This window comes from Fusarium tjaetaba (assembly GCF_013396195.1).
Source record: "Fusarium tjaetaba strain NRRL 66243 chromosome Unknown NRRL66243_c0000030, whole genome shotgun sequence".
Classification (NCBI taxonomy): domain Eukaryota; kingdom Fungi; phylum Ascomycota; class Sordariomycetes; order Hypocreales; family Nectriaceae; genus Fusarium; species Fusarium tjaetaba.
In genome coordinates, this window is record NW_023501226.1 from 33,226 (window position 1) to 53,208 (window position 19,983).

The window sequence follows — 19,983 nt, forward strand, 5'->3', positions numbered from 1 at the left end:
ATATTCGTGTCCATCGTAACTGTAACACTATTTCACATCATTACTTTTTCCTTTTCATATCCGTCGTATCACCCCAAGGTAGATCCGTTCCCCAACGAGTCAGGGAAAGCCACCTGTATCACAGCACTTATTCTCCTTCAGCTGGATTGCTTCACTTTTGACAAGAATGGAAAATGTTGACACGAGATGCTGATCATGACGATACTGCACCTGATACTGTACAACCACTCAGTTTCATCCACCGTCTATCTATTATTATCTCTTGTCTTCCATCTACATACATACCTAGACAAATGCAGCCAGTCTCAAAACAGGCTTTTAGATTCGACCTGGGCTAGGCTGGGTTGGCTGCTGACAGTACAACACCACTCGGACGTTACTTGGCTTTATGCCATGTTACCTGCTGGCCCGGTCTGGATCTCTATTTCAGACCCTGGCTGCATATTACCAACATGCCAAGATTGCTCATATTCCCTCTTGATTGGATTTCCTCGGAACCCAACGTCTTGCCAGGGCTTATAGCTCACCTGTTAATGGGAACATATGCTCCGTATTGAAAAGCAAAAATACTCATCGCAGAATTGGATGAAACGGCATGGACAATACTGCTTATCCCTCATCCGTCCTGGGTTTGTACTGTACAGTATGGCTTAGCTTATCCGGGCTGTGAGAAGCTCTGTGCGAGGGTCTAGACCACCATAGCCAGGGTTCATGGTGTTGTCAGTAGGCACACCGATGGGACGCCCGAAACGTCTTCTTGGGCCATGTGCTCTAGCCTTCCTCATAAGCGCCGTGACGCGGCAGTGAGTTCTGATATTTCCGCTGCCTAAATGAAGCTCGTGAGGTCATTAAGCGGCTAGCATCATTTCTGATATCTCCCAGCTTAAACTCTCATGATGGTTGGTGTCTCAGCTATACTGACCAGGGGTTTCGAGACTACTACAGAAACCCTGATTTGATGCTTGTTGGTTGGATGCCGTTCCTGGAACTTTGTCTCCATCAGGATCTCGGCACTTGGAGACAAGCGATTTGACTTCAGACCATTGGTAGTCCTCAGGGAGCAAGAAAACACGAGACCTAAGTTTAGGGTGACAAAATAAACTCCACAAAAGGTATCCTTAACTTATACTAAGTTACCTAAATCTTTTTATTAGTTAGGCTTAAGGCCCCGAGTTTTATTTCCTCCCCTAGGTAGTTCCCCATGGACGGGTCACTGGTTCCTGAATCTTCTTTCTTCAACAGATTGACTCATTGAGACATGATTCAGCTGGGTAGCATTGGAGTTCATCGTGCCAGAACCATTCATTATTCTCCGGTGCAAGAACCCAAACATCGTCATCACGCAATAGAACAGACTCTACTTTTGAACTCATTGAATAATTCATAACACAACGTATCACGAAGAGCATGTCTTCCTACAACTTATAGCAACGATAAGGCACTGCGACGCTCTCTGCATATTCTCTCAACTTCCGGTTCTTCCAACCATAGAACATCCTCAGGCCCAGGGCCACAACTGACACAAACAGCAGCAGAGCTGCATTGACCCAGTGCCCTGTTGTAAATCCCCCTTCTCGTTGTGACGTCTGGTAGATCCAGACACCAGGAATCTGTCCAACCCCGCCGAGACTAACGTTGAGGGCAATGGCTAGACCGGTAGAAGCCGTCGTGAACACATTAGAGCTGAGCCATCCCAGCATGGGTGGCATGCATGCGAAAGAGCCGGCCGTTGCCAATATTAAACCTCCGTAGCGGGCTGCATAGGCGTCGGCCGGGACCACAGCCGATATAATGAAGCCAATAGCACCCACGGCTGCAGCCACGGCTGTGTGAACGCCTCGGGCGTTGAAGTGGTCCGCCGACCAAGCCACCAAAACCTGGCAGACTGTCGTATACGGTCAGTTTTGCTCACTTCTTAAAGCCAAGAAAGCAGGTTAAAACTTACGATAAGCAATGGCCCACGGAGGCACGGTCATCAACTGTGCTTTTAAGTCGTAATATCCCAATCCAACGGTAATTGATGGCGCAAACAAGCTCAAACTCGCAAACGCCGGCCCAGACGCAAAGTAAATCGCATAATGCGCATACAGTCGCCAGTCCATCAATGTTGCCTTGGCTTCTGCCCAGGTCATCGTGGGATGCGATTCCTTAGAACCCTCATGGTACATCCGGTGAATAGCCATATCTTTTTCTGCTTCAGATAACCATTTTGCCCGCTCCGGCCAATCGGGTAGGAAGAAGAGAACGAGGAAGGCGGCCAGGCAAGATGGGATGCCCTCGATGATGAAGAGCCAACGCCAGCCAGAGAGACCAGCTGTGCCATTCATGTGGCCGATGGCATAGGCGATTGCGCCGCCAAATGCGCCGGCTAGAGTGGCAGATGCAAGGATGAATGCGACGCTAAAGGGTCGTAGTTAGTATCTCGACCGTTGCGCCCCGACAGCTGATAAGGCTTGGACACGGAGAGACTTACCGAACACTACGCTCGTCGTGCTTGTACCAAAACGTCAAGTAGTATACCAACCCAGGAAACAACCCAGCCTCGAAGACACCCAGTAGGAACCGCACGGCCGTGACACTACCGAAGCTTTTGGTGGCAGCCGTCAATATCGTCATTGCACCCCAGCAAAACATGAGAAAAGCGAGCCAACGACTGGGCCGTAATTTCTTGAGAAGTATGTTACTTGGAACTTCGAACACCGCATATGAGACGAGGAATAGCATGAGGGAGATGACGAACTGATGGTCTGTCATCTTGGTCTCACGCTGCATGTCGTCGTTGGTCGACGAATTGAGGATCATGGCGTTTCCGATATTCGTTCTATCGAGGAAGGACAAGAAGTAGATGGCGCCTGATAGTGGGATTATACGTAGGTCTTGTTTCCTGAGAAGTTGCTTCTCGAGGCCGCTGATAGCTTCGGCATAGTGAACGTTGGCGTCCTGGGAGACGTAGTGTTAGTATTTGCAGCGTTGGTGGCATGCGCACAAGTTGCGCAGGAGGGTGAGGAGGGTATTTACAGCGTCTTTTCCGAGAGTCGAATCGACATCGTCAACAGCGGCCGGAGGAGGGAACGGCACAGGAATGGGCACCTTTTCCATTTCCACGTCGCTCGACATCCGGCCTGTGGCTACTCAGTGGCCGTGATGCGACGAGATGGAAGAAGATGGTGTTTTGGTTTTTTGGATATTGTTGTCGATGGAACGGATCGAGAAGAGTTGAGATCGGCAGGAGGGGGCGAATAGATGATCGGTTAATGTTTCGTCTTGTGACACCGTCAAGAGCCGAGGGTGGCTTGTTTATGGTTGTTGCTATTGAGATAAGATATGGACTTGACAAAAGAATAGAGATGAAAGATGAGAGATGAATGCCAAGAATGATCAAGACCGGGTTACGGACGGATATATATGGATGAATGTAGAATATATATCTCAGACCTAGACCCAGACCCAGACTGAGACCCTGGAGCCCCAAGGGAAGGGACGAAGGAGATGAGCTGGATGTAATAAAGGGAATTGAAGCGGAGCGATGCGCCTTCCCAGTGAGTGATTGGAGTCAATCGGATCGGAAGTAATGCAGAAGTGGGTGGGTAAGTTGGTTTAAGGTAGAGGAAGTGTACCAATGGCTCGAGTTTATTTTTTCTGGGCGTTTTGCACTCTTGACTCTTTTCGGGTTGGCAATTGTACACGACCTGGAAATAAGAGACGAGGAGTAGTACAAGCAATGAGCACGAGACACTCTTGTCTTGTCTTGGTATCGGTCTTGGTCTTGGACTTGGGAGACAAGCACCAACAAAATGCGGGGGGAGACATTGACTTTATTAACAAGCTTCGCTTTCAGATGCGGATGCAGATGCAGATGTATCTGCAGCTACTACGGCTTCTCTCACATTCTGACACTCACTGACTGAGTCTACCTACTCAATGCATCCATCCGCTAATAACTCACTCACCCTCGCTCGCTCGCTCGGCAAAACAACAGAGGATCCACCGCCCGCCGATCAGATCACCACTCGGATTGCTCCAATGACTCGCAGTGGCGCCATGAATGGGGTACTCTTTGACTCTTGTTTGCTTGAAGATGGTTATCTTGAGCAAGTAACGAATGCACCTTTCCTTCATTAGTCAACCTCGTAAGCATCCCGTATTAATGCGCTGTCTTGTCCTGTAGGCTCACCTCTTCCGGCCTGAACAACTCATCACTCTCACTAAGCAGCGCAGCACAGCAACACAACACGACACTCTCCATCTTCAAACGGTTACACCCGCAACTGTAACTGTAACAGTGAATTCAATGCAGAAGCTCCAAGGTAACTCTACCCGCGCTCATCGCGGGAATACAAACGATCTTTTGTGTCTTTTTCGCTTTTGTCTCCCCACTCTTTATGATCTTCACTCGTATATCCGAGCTGACGACGGTCCAATCCAATAAGGTAAAATTCTAACTCCAAGGCATACGAAAAACTCGAAGCATCCATATGAAAGAAAAGTCTTATCAAAACAGGCGGAGGCTCCGCTTCGGCAATCCTACTCTAACCCTTCAGTACGTAAACTGTGACTGTGACACAAAAAGACCACCCCAACCCAAACCAAGCGGGGGCATAAGACAGGGAATAATAGAACAAGAGGTGCCCAATGCGTGATGAATTTCGCAATTTTTCAACAGTAGCCGCCGTAAAATGGCCCGATTATACAACAATTTTCCTTCATAATTTGCGTCTCTATCATTACCAATCACTCAATTTCTGTTTCTCATCGTCTCGAATTTTCGCTTGACGGCCCTTTTCTCTATGTTCCACAGCTCCGAGTTGCTCTCCCAAAGAGGCAGGATTCTTCGGCTCCGTGCCGGCCGGTGGAGTACCGAAGCCGGAGGACCTGTCTTTGGGGGAACATCCTAGACATTGAAGATCATTTGCTTGTTCGCAAATCACAGTAAGCCGTGTTGTCCTATTAGAGCCTGTAATTCCTAGATAGGTATCCCGAAGGAGAAACAGGTCACGAATTGAGTCTGCGCCATGCAACCCAACCACGGCGCATCCTCTCCAACATCGCGAATCTTGGTAGAGGATGTCCGATTTCGGGTCTGTGTTGTATCCAGCTGATCGATTGATACTGAAGTATCTTCTTCCAGTCTGACTAAACCATCGGCAAGATGTTTACAAACCCCGAGGTCCCTGTCCATGATCAACCAGTCTGTCACCAATGTTGCATCAGCCAATTCGACTTCAGGTCACTTGACCGTTGAAGCTGCATGATGACGTTCACTCGAAATAACTGATAATAACTATGCCTCTAATTCCGCAAATCCGGAACTAATTCTCCTCCGTTTCTTCCTCTGAGCGCCATAGAAACCATGCAATTACCATGCACAGCTTTAACCCTGCGGCGATCCATAAGGCTCCCGCAATGCCGACAGAGCTTTGCGCAAACAACCCGCCGGCTATCACACCGACAAGTAGTAGCGTAGGCGCAGCTGCTCGCTGATTCCTCGACACGTTGTCCAATGCGAACAGCTCTTTGTCGGAGAATAAGTCGCAATACACGCTTGTCAGGACCAGGCTGATAAGAGCGTTCTGCTTCAGAGCTCGACTTGCGACAGCTTGTCCACAGCTCTGGAAGGCCATGAGGGCGATCGGCACCAATACGTTCCATGCCAGGCTATCCGTGTTTGGACCGGGCGGTCGCAGGGTAACGATCAACGCAGCTGCGCTTGTGAGAAGGGCCTGGATTGTGAAAGATGCACAGAGAACCCATCGACGTCTAGGGGAGACAAGCCGATGGAAGCGGGCGAATAGGAACGAGCCGAGACAGAAAGATGCAATAGAAAGGGCGGATTTGTATAGACGAGGACCAGGAGCTGATGTCGCAAGGCTTGCCAGCCCGAGACCGACATATACAGTGTTTCCTGGTTCTTATTAGCCATCCATCTTCTTAGTCGTTGCTACAAGTTACTGACCTGTCTGCATAGACACGAATGTTCCCCAGACCTGGATAGAGGAGCTGTCGAGAAGTCCAGTCACGACGTAACAGGCCAGTAACACGGCATCGGCCCACGAACAAGAGACATCATGTTGTAAACGTTCCTTCCAAGAGTTCTTCTGGGGTCTAGAGAGTGACGATCCCAATAGTGGTGTTTCCTCGTCTCTCATCGCTGTGTTGCAAACACCGCGATCTACCGCCCTTACCATGACGCCGATGACGCACTTGTCGCCAATCCCTTAAATTAATAAAACGTCTCGAAATGCCAGTTAGAGTCAAGTTATCAAAGAAATATGCCTAATCGAGTGAAATAACTATGATTGAGGAAGAAGTTTGAGAGGAAGCGAAGTTGAAAGAAAGATTTGGTGCTAAAGACCCCTATGACGCCAGCCGCGCCAAACGATATCCACTTACGGCTCCAAGAAAACCGCCGAGATGGTCCCAACTGTCGGTTACAACAGTGGATTTAACGGCTGATGGGACGTTGATGATCCATATCAGTCAATTGCCGATATCATTTATGCCCGATGTGAATTTAAGTTGAGAGTCTTTTACTGTTCTTGTAAGTTGAATTTGCAGCGTCGTTGGTCATGAAATCCCGTTCAAGACAATGACGGCATCACCGAGAGTAGTTGATTAGATCAAAGTCAAATATTTCCTTGAATTTCTGATTGTACCGTCGAAGATTCCGAGAGTAGAAAACAATCTCATCCCATGTCATATTAGCAAATTCTTAAGCTTCGAGCTGGGGAGAGATAGCTATTCATATCCATACTCAGTCAACGAGTCGCTTTTTAGACAACTCTTTGTCTACTATTCACAGTCATAATTTCGAGCATCATTTCCTGCAATTTCAAGTATTCATGTCCAGTGTAAACAAAGCCTCCATATCGTATCTTATATATAAAACACGGGCTCTTCAAGGTAAAGTACTATATACAAGAACGAATAATTGCCAGGCACACAAGCGATTCCATATACTGCTAATGATAATTGAACCAGCCACTAACTAGTATTTAGGGGCGGCAGTAGCAGTAACATAGACTGTCTGAGTGACGGTCTTAGCTACACACTCCTTCTTGGAAAAGGGAGAGCTGGGGCGGCGAGTATGGGTGCGGGTTCGAGTGCGAGTGCGTCGGCCAGAAGGCTTGTTGACCTTGGTAGGTGCCTGGGTGTTAACAGGAGAGTTACCTGAGGCTTCCTCGTTGCAGTCATCCTCGCCATCGGCGGAGGTGGGAAGAGTCTCAACAGGGGCAGCGCTCTCGGCAGGGGCTTGGGTAGTAACCGGGGCGACCTTGGTAGGAGCCTCGGTGGTAGCAGGCTCGTTGTCACCATCCACAGGAGCAGCGGAGGCAGAGGGCTTGACAACAACTGAGGAAGGCTTCTCAGCAGCAGCAGACGAAGCGACCTCAGTGGGCGCGGAGAGAACATCAGTCACAGAGCCAGGGACTGTAGCGAAAGAGGGACGGGGCGCACCCTCAGGGACAGAAGACTCTCCAGAGGAACCCTCAGCAGCGGCAGCAGACTCAACAGTCGAAGGCTTGGCAGCACCAGCATTGGGAGTCTTGGTAGCAGAAGGCTGAACGACAGCAGTAGAAGCCTTGGTGGTAGATCCAGAGCTGGATCCAGAGCCACTGCCGTTGGAGATACAAGCGAAAGAGATCTTCTTGACATCAGCAGCCTGTGTAGGGCCACTGAGAGACCAAGCCATGTTGACATAGGGCCAGCAGATACGGCCATCAGACATAGTGACCATGTCACCAGCAACGTAGGTATCCTCAGAGGTGATGGCAGAGCCAAGCTTCTTGCCCTTGCTGTCGACAGCCTGGAACTTGGTACCAGCAAACTTGCCCTTGCAACCCATGGCCTCGAACTCACAAACAGGGTTGGAGATCTCCTCCCAGGTAACAAGAGCAGTGGAAGCATCAAAAGTAGCAACGTGAGCGTTGGAGCAGTCATTGGCACCATCAGTCACCCAGTTAACTTGGCTATCACCATCCTTGGCACCGACCTTGGAGGAAGCCTGCTCGCCAATGAGGGTCTTCTTATCAGAGAACAGAGCAATGGCAACGTTGCGGTTGTTGGTGCGGTTCTCAGCGTGAGTGTAGCCCTCGCCCATCCAGTCGTTCAGAGTAAGATCGATAGCACCACGAGAAACCCAGGAGAAGATGTAAGAGTCAGCACCAATGAAGCGAGCGAGAGAGCTGTAAGAGCCACTCATTCCACCCATGGGCTCGTTGCTAGCTCCGTTGATGACGTGCTCGTTGGAGACCTTGACCCCGTTGTTGCTCATGCCCTGAGTCTCGGTGTTCAGCCAGATAGCACCCTGATCTTCGGAGCAGAGGGAAGCGAAGGGAGGCTCATCGGCGGCTTCGAAGGCGATACCGGTGTTGTGAGAGCAGCCCCAGGAAGAAGAAGCTCCCTGGATCTCTTCGACCTTACCCTCGGAGGTGATGTATCGGATGGCATCACCAAAGTGACCGGAAGCATCGCCACTGTAGGAGGTAACAACGATGTAGGCGGCGTAGTAACCAGCCTTCTCGGAGAAGACAAGATCACCGTTGATGTCAGGAGAAGCAAGAGCATTTCCTGAGAAGCTAGAGCCACCAAGGAGAGTTCGGAAAGCCTGCTTGCCATTGGTGTACTTGTAGATCACAGGGAGAGGATCCTTAGCCTCCCCAGAGACAACCTCGTTGGTCAGGAGAGCGAAACCATCGTTATGGGCAACAAGACCACCAGCCTCCTTACCGTTCTTGACAGTGACGGGAGTTCCAACAGCGGCAAAGGTCTTGGGGTCAACGCCCTGGATGTGGACATCGGTACCGCTAGCATCGAGGTAAGCCAGGAAAGCAGTCTTTCCATCAGGAGAGACGGCAAAGGGAGTTCGGCGATGGTGAGGAAGGCCAGTCCAGTAAGCTTCCTTGACGGGGTTGAAAGAGGCACCCAAGGTGAGGGTATCGACATGGTTCTCGAGCGAGGACGAGGTGAGTTGGGCAGCAGCCAGCGCCAGGCCGGCAGCGAAAGTGAGAAGACGAGACATTGCGATGTTGGCTTAGATGTCAAGGAACGAATGTATTCGGTTGGAATAGTGTACGGAAAAGAACGTATGTAGTCAGAATAGTAATGAATGAATAGAGCAAAAGAATGTAAAGAGGACTATACCCCAGGTCAGTTATCCAAGCCAGCAGTGTGTGAAGCTATCGTCTCTCTGTCCTCCACCTAAGCCGGAGAGCAGCATCTCTTATAAGTGTATAAGCTGAACCCATGGCGTTCTACCCCAGCGCAATGAACCAAGCTAAACATGTTTAAAGACGAGCTGAGAGCGGTGGAAAAACTCCAGAACAATTAACCCGTATGATGGCCAGTCATAGATGGTGAATTGATGGTGGAACATCAAACAGGCACCGATTGAGGGGTGATCAAGCACAGGCTTTGTGTTTCAAACCCTTGGTGAAGAAACTAGTGTCGACGAAAAGTTTCCTAAAGTTGCTAGATTTGGGAACAAATCTCCTAATCAAGTCTCGTGTCTCAGTGGGTTGGTGAAACTTCGAATATAAAGTGAAAGGGCTGTGGTCGTTTGTCTTATCTGATGGGCAAGATGATCTTCAGCTTCGGCAGTTGTCAGCCTTATAAGAGACAGCTCAATGAGCCTCTATCGAGAATGACAACAAGTGAGATGAGAACATGACTATGACCAAGTCGAATCAATATTCATTGACCATTGGAGCCTTGCGAAGCATCAGGAGAGTTGTATTACAGGAGACAATGCCTGTTGTCAAGAGCTGATATGCTGGAAGACAGTGTTTGAAGACCCGAGGGAAGTTGAAGCTATACGCGGATTTGAGCATCATCCTTGTTCCTTCATCCGTTTCTCGGAATTTGCCATGGACGTTGTATCCTTTCCTCGCCTAGCCTTATTTATAAGCGGCCCAGCTCCAGAATTTCCCATCACCATGGTTTCAGAATCCAAGAAATGTGAGAGCAGCCAATAGTGGGCAAATCTGACATAAACTCCCCGAGAGAAAAGGATCGCCACGAATGGACAGCAAGACAGATAAAAGACATGTTACAGGGGGTTATTAGCTAGCATTAGTGAGTTATTCCCGGGCGCCTATCACTGACTTGCATTGCATTACATTGCATTCTGTAAGACAAGACAAGACAGTTGTCAGAACTACCTTAGCGCCCGATGTGACATTTTGTTAGTTCAACCGACTCAAAGAGTGTGTGCAACGGATGCTTCGGCTTCGGAGGATGCGTTACGCAGGGGGTTAAACGGGTAATATTAAACATCCGATGCGAGATGGTCTCTGAAGGAATGGAAATTGGCAGATGGATCATGGATCCATTTGATATTTATCATGGGTCGAGAACTGAGGCCGCCAAATATTTATACCCGTTGATAGAACTAGCGAGGGATCTATTTTGGGACTGCCGAAGTTGAGGATTTCATTCTAGAACATCATCATCAATCTCTAATGATAAGATCCATACATCACAAAGCCTCTGCTCTTAAATCAGTGGGTTGATTGTAGAATATTCCCATCAAACAAAAGATCTAGGCCTCACGTGCTGTAGTCTCCCCTAAAGCACCCCTGAACATTGGGCGTCTGCAGAGGAAAAAGACTAGACTAGGCCTAGTTCGGCGACTCGCCTCAAGCCCCCCCGCGTTGTTATTGATTCTCTTCTCGTATCGTGCGTGATTGAGAAAACGAGGCTGAGCCCATTCATTCCAATCCCATCATTCAATAGGGGCACTTTCACTACCTAAAGAGGCATCAACTAGTCCAAGTTAATACCTTTACTTACACGTTATCATTCTGGCACTCATTTATTTCTCTCATTTATTCCTCACAGTCTAAACACGACATCTTCTTATCTATCTCTTCTGTAACGTCATCGTCAGCATCAGTATCAGTATCAGTTTCTGCCTTGAGCTGGGCATCGGTCGGCTCACCTTGCATCATCAACATGATGCTCAAATATCTCACCAAGCCCACGAGGAAGAACATTTCTGATGCTCTTCTTATCTTGGGTGTGATTGGCAGTGTTATCTCAGTCATTTTGGCGTCCATTGTGTTTATTGCTGGTACCACCATTATTCGTGGTGATCCTGATCATCTTCTATGGAAGCCATTAGCCTTGGTCTCGGTAAGTTCACCCATAATCACTCACTTCTCATATCCTTGATATTACGGTGATTTGAAATGTCAATATATCTTTCCGGATCTTCCGACTAACAAATCATCAGTTTGAAGGCATAATTCCCAACAATGATACCTCTCATTTCTTGGTGCACCTAAACTGGTTCGCCAGTTCCTTTGGATGGGAACATCCCACAGCCCCCAAGGGTCTTCCAAAAGTTGGAATCACATCCTCAGGACTACGATATCACTCAAATATCGTCAATGATCTTAACCAGATTGCCACTGAGCTTCGACTTCCAGAAGACACCTTCAACTGCCCCAAGCCGGGCCCGTATGAAGATCCATGTGGCAACATCTTCTTTGAAGCCTGGCGAAGCTACATGGCCAGCGGCGGACTTCCAATTAGTAGCTGGATCGTCTGGATCAACATCTATGTCGCTCTGGTATTCAGCATCATGGACATTCTCCGAGAGTGGGTTATTCCCAACAGACCTCACTGGATGAAGTGTCGCTGCATCATCGGCAAGCGATGGTGTCCTCTTCCCAAGGGCAGCAAGGAGGAAATCGAGCAATTTGACGACTACGTTTGGGACAAGGTCCGTCTTACCTACTGGGCCATTTCGGCCGCTTACTTCGGCATTGCTGCCGGTCACACATGTATCAACTCAGTTTTCTTTGTTCGTTACCTAAGCTATTTCGAGGAGCGTTTGCCAGATGGAATCAGCATGCACGGAAGACGACGCCTGGCTTCTGAGATCTTGCTCTGGGTTGCCTTTGGCATCAAGACCTTTGGCGCATTGTGCATGGCTGTGAGGTGGAAGCTGAGCAGAAGACCAAAGGGCTGGATGGATGGACAGAGTCTCGGTCGCCTTGAGAGGACCAAGCCTAATGGTGCAGATGGAGGAAAATACACAGATTAGAGCGTCAGTGATATAAAGCAAGTGTTGTACTTAGTAATTGGCAATAATAGAGGCTCCGGCAAAAGCGTCTGGTTTGAATATGATATTTGTTCATGAACCTCATCTTGGCTCAAATGACAAGACCCGGATTTGTCATATGAAGTGCACCCCGCAGATAGCAAGGTCCACCAGAATACCCTAGGATAGTTCGCATAGAGATACAACTACCGCTGTTAGGTGCTGCTCTAGCTTGGACTCTATCTTGAGGCGGGGGAGTTGATTGATTGTTGGATTCACTGACTTGCGGGACCGGAAGAGAGCCGGTTCACTCTCTCTGGCCGGCCGGCTCATATAAATGAGGACCGAGTGAATAACTGACGACGGTTCTGCCATTTCATACATCTCTATCTATCATAATAAAGGCATCATTTCTATTATATTCCACTCCTCAAGTGCAAATAAGCAAAATGCTCTCATCAAAATCCTTCCGTGCAGCGCCTCTAAAGCGAGTTATCTCCAGGCAGGCCTCACTTTCATTCAGCAGCTCAGCCTCTGGATCCCGTATTATCCTCCCCTCACATAAACTCACAACCAAACCTTATTCAAAGCTTCAACCTTCTCTTCGATCCGCATCCTTCGCAACAAGCTCCGAAGCTTCGGCTCCAACCCCCGAAGAGCCAGTCAACCAGAACTTTGCAGCTGTTGCAACGGGTGGTATCCCATATCCTGGCATTCCCAAGATCGAGGACCCTTATCAAAAGCGACAATGGCAACTGCAGCACATGGCTGGTGCCTTTCGTGTGTTTGCCCGTATGGGATTCACTGAGGGTGCTGCGGGACATATCAGTGTGAGAGATCCTGTTGATCCTAGCACCTTTTGGATTAACCCGTGAGTCTCATCTTCCTCTCTGGTGACATTTACGTTGACAGCATCAGTATCGGAGTTCACTTCGGAATGCTTGAGGCAAGCCATATGGTCCACATCAACGAAGACGGTCAAGTCATTGGCGGTAACCGAGTCGCCGTCAACGCAGCTGGTTTTACTATCCATGCTGCTATTCATAAAGCCAGGCCAGATGTGGACGCTGCATGCCACGCTCACTCCAAGTATGGCAAGGCTTGGTCAACATTTGGAAAGCCCCTCGAGATGATCAGTCAAGATGCCTGTATCTTCTACAAAGACCACAGCGTGTACTCCGACTTTGGAGGTGTTGTCTTTGAAGACGATGAGGGTGCTCGTATTGCCAAAGCACTCGGTCCGAAAAATCGATCCGTCATTCTACAGAACCATGGGCTGTTGACGGCCGGTAGAACAGTCGATGAAGCGGCGTATTTGTTCTCCCTCATGGAGAGGACGTGTGAGATACAGCTCTTGGTGGAGAGTGCTGGGCTGCCGAGACGAATTATTGGTGATGAAGAGGCTGAGTACACTTATCGATACAATGCTGACCCTGTGAGTTGTCGTTCTATGGAAGAAATTACAAGCAGTTGACTGACATGGCGAATAGGAGGCGTTGTATACTGAGTTTCAGCCTGATTTCGAATACGAGGTTTGGAAGTCTAATGGTAAGCTAAAATCGGGTGTCAACTGAAGCGGGATACCCCTGGTGATGGTGCTTGAAAATTAGAAGCGTTAGCATAGAATGGTCATTTCAGAGTCCCTTGTTTTCACGTTCTCAAGATGCAGTTGTCATGTAGTTCTCGTTGCTCTTTTTGACTCTATAGCTAGTCTTCTTTATGACAAAGTGTCTCTTTCGAATTCTTCTCCCCGTCTCTCACAGCAACGTCTTTCTCCACCACTTCTCTTCCTCCTCAAGCCACAGCTTCACGTTCTTCGGCAGTCCAAATCCATGACCCTCTTCAGGTACAACGATAAGCTCAACATCACCCCCTGCCTTCTCAATGGCATCGGCCATCTCTTGTGCCTGATCCAGCGGCGTGACCTTGTCACTACCTCCGTGTAAGAGCAGCAATGGGGCTGTGATCTTTTGGGCTTCGAACAAGGGACTTCTCTCACGGCAGATTCTGTCCTTTTCGCTCTTATCTACCCCTTTCTGCAACACTAGGTGATCTGTGTAGTCTGATTCCAACTTGTGGGTTGAGTCATCCAGGCGTTTGATGTCGCTTACACCTGAGAGACATACACCACCAGCGAAGGTGCTCGGGTGACGGGTTAAGCTTCGAAGAGTGTTGTATCCTCCTGCACTGACACCAGTGATCCCTACTCCGCCAGATTTGACAACTCCCTCAGATGTCAAGTTATCTGCGAATTCTGCAGCATCGTCTGAGTCCACTAAGCCCCAGTTTCCCCAGAGAGCTTCTCGATATTTACGCCCATGAGCGCTTGATCCTTTGTAGTTGAAAGCAAGAACTGCATATCCTCTCGAGGTGAAGTATTGTGTTCTTGGGTTAAGACCAGGGCCGGTGTAGGATGTTGGCCCTCCATGACTTATCATAATCAGAGGAGGTAGTTCCCCTTCTGGTGCCTTGAAGTTCGGGTTGTGCGGGAGCCACAAGAATCCATACAATTCTCTTTCTGGTTGGCCCTTTGAGTGAATCTTCTTCAGGATAGGCTTGGAGCAGAATTCGCTAGGAAGTCCATCATCTGTAGAACCCCGTACTTGGGTGATCGAAACAGAGCCTTCGGTGTCAACTCGATACAACGCTTTAGCATTAGTCTCTCCGGAACCAACGACGAGAACTGAAGTATTGCTCAGGCGTGCAACTGCGTCCAGCTGGACTTCCGCCAGCCTCTGAGAATCGCCGATGTCTTTCCAACTTCCCGACTCTAGATCGATGAGAATCATCCTAGATGTTCCGAGAATGTAGGGAGAAGCGATAAGATGTCGATCAGACAGGGGCGCATAGGTATGACTATACTCATTTAGCATGGTTGTTGTGATGTCTTCGGAGTTCTCACCTTCCCTGAAACCATCGAAGTTCTCCAAACTCGGCATTGCCGATGCCATCGACTTTGATCTCGACATGCTCGTCACTTCCGGGAAGAATACGGTACAAGCGACGATACTCTCCGACCTCCTTATTAAAGAATAGAGATCCATCGGGGCCCCATCTAGGCTCTGCAACTCCCTCACGATCCTTTCCTGCAATAAGGCTAATATCTGAGATAGAGCCATCGTTCCATGTCGCAGTATACAGCCTCGCAGAGTCAAAAGGCAGTTCAGGATGATTCCACTCCAGCCACGAAAGCTTTGAGCCATCCGGACTGAAAGATGGTTCGTAGTAGAAGTCAGCAGTGTCAAGAATCCGCTTCACCTCGGCTGTATCAGTGTTGATTGCCACGATGTAGTTGCGAACTCCATCAGGAGTGTCATGCTCATGGTCTTCCTGGTTGGCCAGAACCCATGACGACGCCGGGTTTGCTTCGAAGTTTGAGTATCTCAGGTTTGGGTGGCCAGTAAGTTCTGTAACTTCCTTGCTGTCTGGGTTCAGTATATGAACTGTATCACCCTTGTTGGAGAAGATGATACGATCATCTGGGAGAACGGCGTATGTTGAACCGCCATACTCATACACGGTGTTCTTGGCACTGTACTCGGATGGAAGAATATCTTTGATACCGTCTTTCAGGATCTCAACAATAGTTGTGCTTCCATCTTCGCGACTTTCTGTGTAGAAAGCTCTACCAGATTTGGGCTGGACACGTCAACGGCTGCTCGGATCATCAAGTGCCAGAATACTTACATTGGCTCTAGGTGAGGAAAGTTTTCTCGTCTTAGATACGATTGAATCTACCGAGATTGGTGATTCCCAGTCTCCATATCGGGCAGTCTTCTTGGTGGTTGTGGTGGACATGGCGATTGTAGATGTTCAGGTTTGGTTACAAAGTGCGGGGTGAGAGAGAACACAAGTGTAAGATGCGCCCTGCAGTATTTAATGGACAGCAATCTCAACCCAATCAGGCATCTATCTTCATATGGAACTTTTGTTCTAAACAAAACGAGCTCGTTTATTCGTTTATTTAGGCACGTACTGCGGTGATAGGAAGGTCGCTGAGCGGCGGAGCGATTCCGCACTACAATCAGTTTACAGGTAAGAGACATATACCTCCTTCGTACCTTGATGAACAGTGCCAACGATCATGTTACATCCATACCAGCAACGCCTAAAGCACTTCGATTCATCTGTCTGTTACTCTGGTGGCCGCTTATGCAAGCAAGGTAATAAGTTGACCTGAGTGACATTTTTCACTGCTCTGGCAAAGACAGTGGAGAACACCATCATCAACGAGATGGTTTGAAGACGGCCCCCAAGCTCGTGTCAGGCCTCTCATTCTCACAAATCTGACAGGAGTCGACGCGGTAGTCAATAATCTTGTGTCTTCGTGGGAAGATCAACGATTCACATGCAGTCCGGAGAGATATTTAGCACGATTAATATTCTATTATGTCTTCAAGGTGCTCGTATTGAGCTTATGAATAAGTCAAGCCTTCATTGCGTCGCCTGTGATACGCATCATGCATGATTCATAAATGATGCTCGGGAATAACATCAGATAGCATAGAATCAACACCCCGAACTCCTTGATGCAACAGTAAATCAACAACCAAGAGATAACCCATCTATCGTAACATACCTCTCTATCATACACCCTCACAGCTTACCATGTCGTTACAGCAAACTTCCCGTGGCGTCCCTAACAGCCGGCCGCCAGGAACAGCATGCAGGTACGCTTCGATCCCGATCAACAATCGTCGACAATCCCATCGAGAACATGCTTCGTGTACGTCATTAGCCCACGTGGTAGTATATATCACTCTTTCAAAAGGTCTGTGCCTCGTGATGGTTGCGCCGTCGCATGTCAACAATCAAAGCCACATGACCCACGTGTCGTGATACGGGTAGAACGGTCACGTCAAATGCTGCAGGTACATCAGGCGCAGGAACGTACTCACCAGGGTGTTCTAAAAGTAGGGCATTCTCACCTGAAAATGACCACCAGAGCCTCTACTCCAAGGCATTGTATAAGAGTGACCATGTCGCGAGCGACTGTGGAGAGAAGTGATTAAGAAAGGATTAAAAGTCATCAGATACAGGTATCTATCGCTTGCGTCAAATATATACAAAGCACCCTGCCTCCCCAATCGCTAATCAAGCCGTTTCCTAAACGTCGGCCTTTTCCTTTGCTCATGCATCGGTTTCTGAATTTTGCTCATCGACTCCTCAGGACTTCGGCGGATGTCCTTCAGGCTTGAGCCTTCGCGGCGGTAGGGATGGTGGCTTCGTGGAGAGGGGGAGGTTGAACGACGAGGAGAAGGTATTCTCCATGCCGCGACAGACTTGTACTCAATATAGCAGGGCGCGATAGACTCCTGTCGGGGAGTCGGTGTGTCATCGAAATTTGGGGTATCGTCATAGAAATCGCAACCGTCGCTAGCATCTTCAGGAAATTGAGTAGTAGGAAAATCATCCTCCTCCTCTAGATCATCCTCATACTTGTCATTAGATTGTTCCCCGTCATCCATTACGTCCAGTGACGACTGGCTCTCTGCGCAATCAGAATCCGAGGCGACCGCAAAGTCGCCGTCATCGAACTGCGAGGTCTCATCTTCGTCGTGAACGAGTGATCTGACGTCAGAGATAGCTTCAGCTGTCTCGGAACCAGAAAACGACATGGAACGTGAAGGGGGGGTGGAGTATTCGTGCGACTCTACGGAAGTAGGAGAGGAAACAGAAGACTCATCGCCGTGCGCTGCCTCGGAATGGGGGGGCGAGGGGGGCGCTTGAACAACAGATGATGATCGAATGTCGGTATGGATCGAGAGGGGACCCTTTGTCAAGATAGGCTCATCATCAAAGAAACTAGAGGCATCATCGACGCTGCTGGCCGTGGTGCTCTCGGTCTTGACGCTATTGGTCTCAGAGAAGGAGGATAAGGAAGCAATAGAAATAGCATCATGATCACGGTCGTTGTGATCAAGATATTGTTCGGGTAGGTAGCTTGCAAAATAACGGACGATCGAGTCGAAAGACTTGGTCCGGAAGAGTTGAAGGGCGTACTGCCAATGTTCAGAATCCATCAACTTGGGGTTGGCGATGATCTCAACAGCGAGAGATTCGAGAGACTCGTGGAGTTCGTGAATCCGCTGTTGCTTTCGCTCATCCAGCAAGCGATGGAAATCGTCGATGGTATCGGCATCGCGGGAAATTTCGTAAACGTCGTGATGAAAGGCTTCGGGGTCTTGGAGGTTAAAGGTAAAGGTGTTGTATTTTTCGTGTAGAGTATGAAAGAGGTCATCCCTCTTCATGCCGAATTTCCAGGCCGGCCATGACAAGCCCGGATCGTCCATGTCGAGGTCACAGTCAATAGAAGTAGGTAAATTATAGTGGTGGAATGGTTGTGGTAAAGAAGAGAGTGTCCAGTAAGAGTGTCCAGGTATCCGTGGGTCGAGAGCTCGTGGGAGCTACGGGATCTATTTCATGTCCATGGCGTCAAAATCCTCGAGGTGTTCAGAAGTCAAAAAAATGAAGACTGCTCTGAACTGATGTGCAAGAAGCGTGCTTGTTGGGCTCTTCTGGGACTCTTTGGGCGGGTTTGGATTTTGGTTATAGGTGATGATCGTGGGTGTTTTGGAGGCGGGCGTGACGAGAAACAGAATTCGGCAGGTTCTGGGGGGCAAGAGCCATACCCATATCTCAGGGTGCGCTTGGCCCCCAGCAACCCAAAGACCACGAGTGCAGCCTGAGATGCCTGAGGCAGACACGATAAGGGGCTACGATTGGCTGTCATCCCTTCGAAGACGGAGACACGAGACGCGCCTGCATAATTAGCGTCCAATGACGATCTTTTCTCAGCAGCAAGTGGAGCCATCTCATGCAATCTCTTGAACTAGGCAACGCTAGTGATATGATGGCGTCCATTGGGGGCCATTTGCAGCCCACCCTTTGATGCTTCTTTCGTGCAATTGCGGCAGATTTTGTTTGGGCAGTTCCGACGCCGGCCGCTTCCAATCGATTCCATCATTGATGAAGGATTCACACAAACACAAAACACCAAGTATGTCGATATTCAATATCACAATGATTGCTACAAACTCATTAATTATTTTACAATTTTATAGTGTAGTTTCCTCAGAAATGACTGGCATTGATAACTGTTGAAGTATTGGCCACGTAAACACTCATTGACCAAGTCTGACCTGTCACGAGGACTGTCATCAGAGGCAACTTCCACTTTAGTCTCAAGTCACGATCACTCACCGAAACTCATTATGAGACAACAACTGACCTCTGCACAAATGTCTTTGGTGCCTAATATCGTGACAAACTCACGTTGTCTCGTAAAGTTTATCGTCTTCTTTATATAGCCTGCTTTTCCCCAAATCTCGATGGTTATTCAGTCATGCTGAAATTGGTCTGTTCAATATCAGCTTCAGTGTCGTCATAGTAAGATCCGCTGAGCCATGTAAGATGCCAGATGCTTCTATGCTCGCCTTTTGGTAGACAACGTGCAGCCAAAAGGCTCACGAAGGGCTCATCAGCAATTAATTCGAGTGAATTATCCATCATCCTTCTTGTCATTTGTACAAGCTATTGGATCTCATAATGACCAGAGATCTATGAGGACATCTCCAATAGATAATACCATCTGGCCATCGAGGTAAATGTCCCTGACTTCCTAGGAAGTCAGTCTTACGTGAGATGACTATGCACAGCCACAAAACGTTCGGTTGTGGCAGCGAGTGTGGCAGTGGATGTGTCCTCAACTGTGTCCAGTCAAATTCTGCCTTGTCAAGCCCAGCCCTACCCGTTAAGAGTCCAGTCCTACACTCCACACACGCCAAAAGCTCCCTCCCAAGCCAACAACCGTAAGCGCAGAATAGGATGGTCAGGACAGTCCCCAGCGCCAACGCCAGTGCTCAGTGGCATTCGCTTCGTACCGTCTCGTCCCGCCCGCTCCCGCTTCTTTCTATCCTTTCTTGAATAGAATGAATCGCCCT

The 19,983-nt window shown here is 48.8% G+C and overlaps 7 protein-coding genes across 7 annotated transcripts; 2 read left to right on the top strand and 5 right to left on the bottom strand.

Moving 5' to 3' along the window:
• Positions 1-1,415: 1,415 nt before the first annotated feature.
• Positions 1,416-3,099, bottom strand: FTJAE_1582 (allantoate permease; the record flags this gene model as incomplete). Its single annotated transcript, XM_037347686.1, has 4 exons — positions 1,416-1,885; positions 1,946-2,400; positions 2,474-2,940; positions 3,019-3,099. 4 exons carry the CDS (start codon positions 3,097-3,099, stop codon positions 1,416-1,418), a joined length of 1,473 nt encoding a protein of 490 aa, XP_037211150.1.
• A 2,210-nt stretch (positions 3,100-5,309) lies between these two features.
• Positions 5,310-6,146, bottom strand: FTJAE_1583 (DUF1275 domain protein; the record flags this gene model as incomplete). Its single annotated transcript, XM_037347687.1, has 2 exons — positions 5,310-5,902; positions 5,954-6,146. The coding sequence occupies 2 exons, from the start codon at positions 6,144-6,146 to the stop codon at positions 5,310-5,312; spliced, it is 786 nt and encodes a 261-aa protein (XP_037211151.1).
• An 839-nt stretch (positions 6,147-6,985) lies between these two features.
• On the bottom strand, positions 6,986-9,016 carry FTJAE_1584 (MUC1 extracellular alpha-1 4-glucan glucosidase; the record flags this gene model as incomplete). The annotated part of the gene is made up of 1 exon (XM_037347688.1): positions 6,986-9,016. One exon carries the CDS (start codon positions 9,014-9,016, stop codon positions 6,986-6,988), a length of 2,031 nt encoding a protein of 676 aa, XP_037211152.1.
• Positions 9,017-10,947: 1,931 nt separating this feature from the next.
• On the top strand, positions 10,948-12,043 carry FTJAE_1585 (uncharacterized protein; the record flags this gene model as incomplete). The annotated part of the gene is made up of 2 exons (XM_037347689.1): positions 10,948-11,127; positions 11,228-12,043. 2 exons carry the CDS (start codon positions 10,948-10,950, stop codon positions 12,041-12,043), a joined length of 996 nt encoding a protein of 331 aa, XP_037211153.1.
• A 446-nt stretch (positions 12,044-12,489) lies between these two features.
• FTJAE_1586 (fuculose-phosphate aldolase) lies at positions 12,490-13,614 on the top strand (the record flags this gene model as incomplete). Its single annotated transcript, XM_037347690.1, has 3 exons — positions 12,490-12,911; positions 12,959-13,475; positions 13,531-13,614. The coding sequence occupies 3 exons, from the start codon at positions 12,490-12,492 to the stop codon at positions 13,612-13,614; spliced, it is 1,023 nt and encodes a 340-aa protein (XP_037211154.1).
• Positions 13,615-13,797: 183 nt separating this feature from the next.
• Positions 13,798-15,838, bottom strand: FTJAE_1587 (Dipeptidyl peptidase family member 6; the record flags this gene model as incomplete). Its single annotated transcript, XM_037347691.1, has 3 exons — positions 13,798-14,896; positions 14,943-15,679; positions 15,728-15,838. 3 exons carry the CDS (start codon positions 15,836-15,838, stop codon positions 13,798-13,800), a joined length of 1,947 nt encoding a protein of 648 aa, XP_037211155.1.
• Positions 15,839-17,130: 1,292 nt separating this feature from the next.
• Positions 17,131-18,333, bottom strand: FTJAE_1588 (uncharacterized protein; the record flags this gene model as incomplete). Its single annotated transcript, XM_037347692.1, has 1 exon — positions 17,131-18,333. The coding sequence occupies one exon, from the start codon at positions 18,331-18,333 to the stop codon at positions 17,131-17,133; it is 1,203 nt and encodes a 400-aa protein (XP_037211156.1).
• Positions 18,334-19,983: the final 1,650 nt, after the last annotated feature.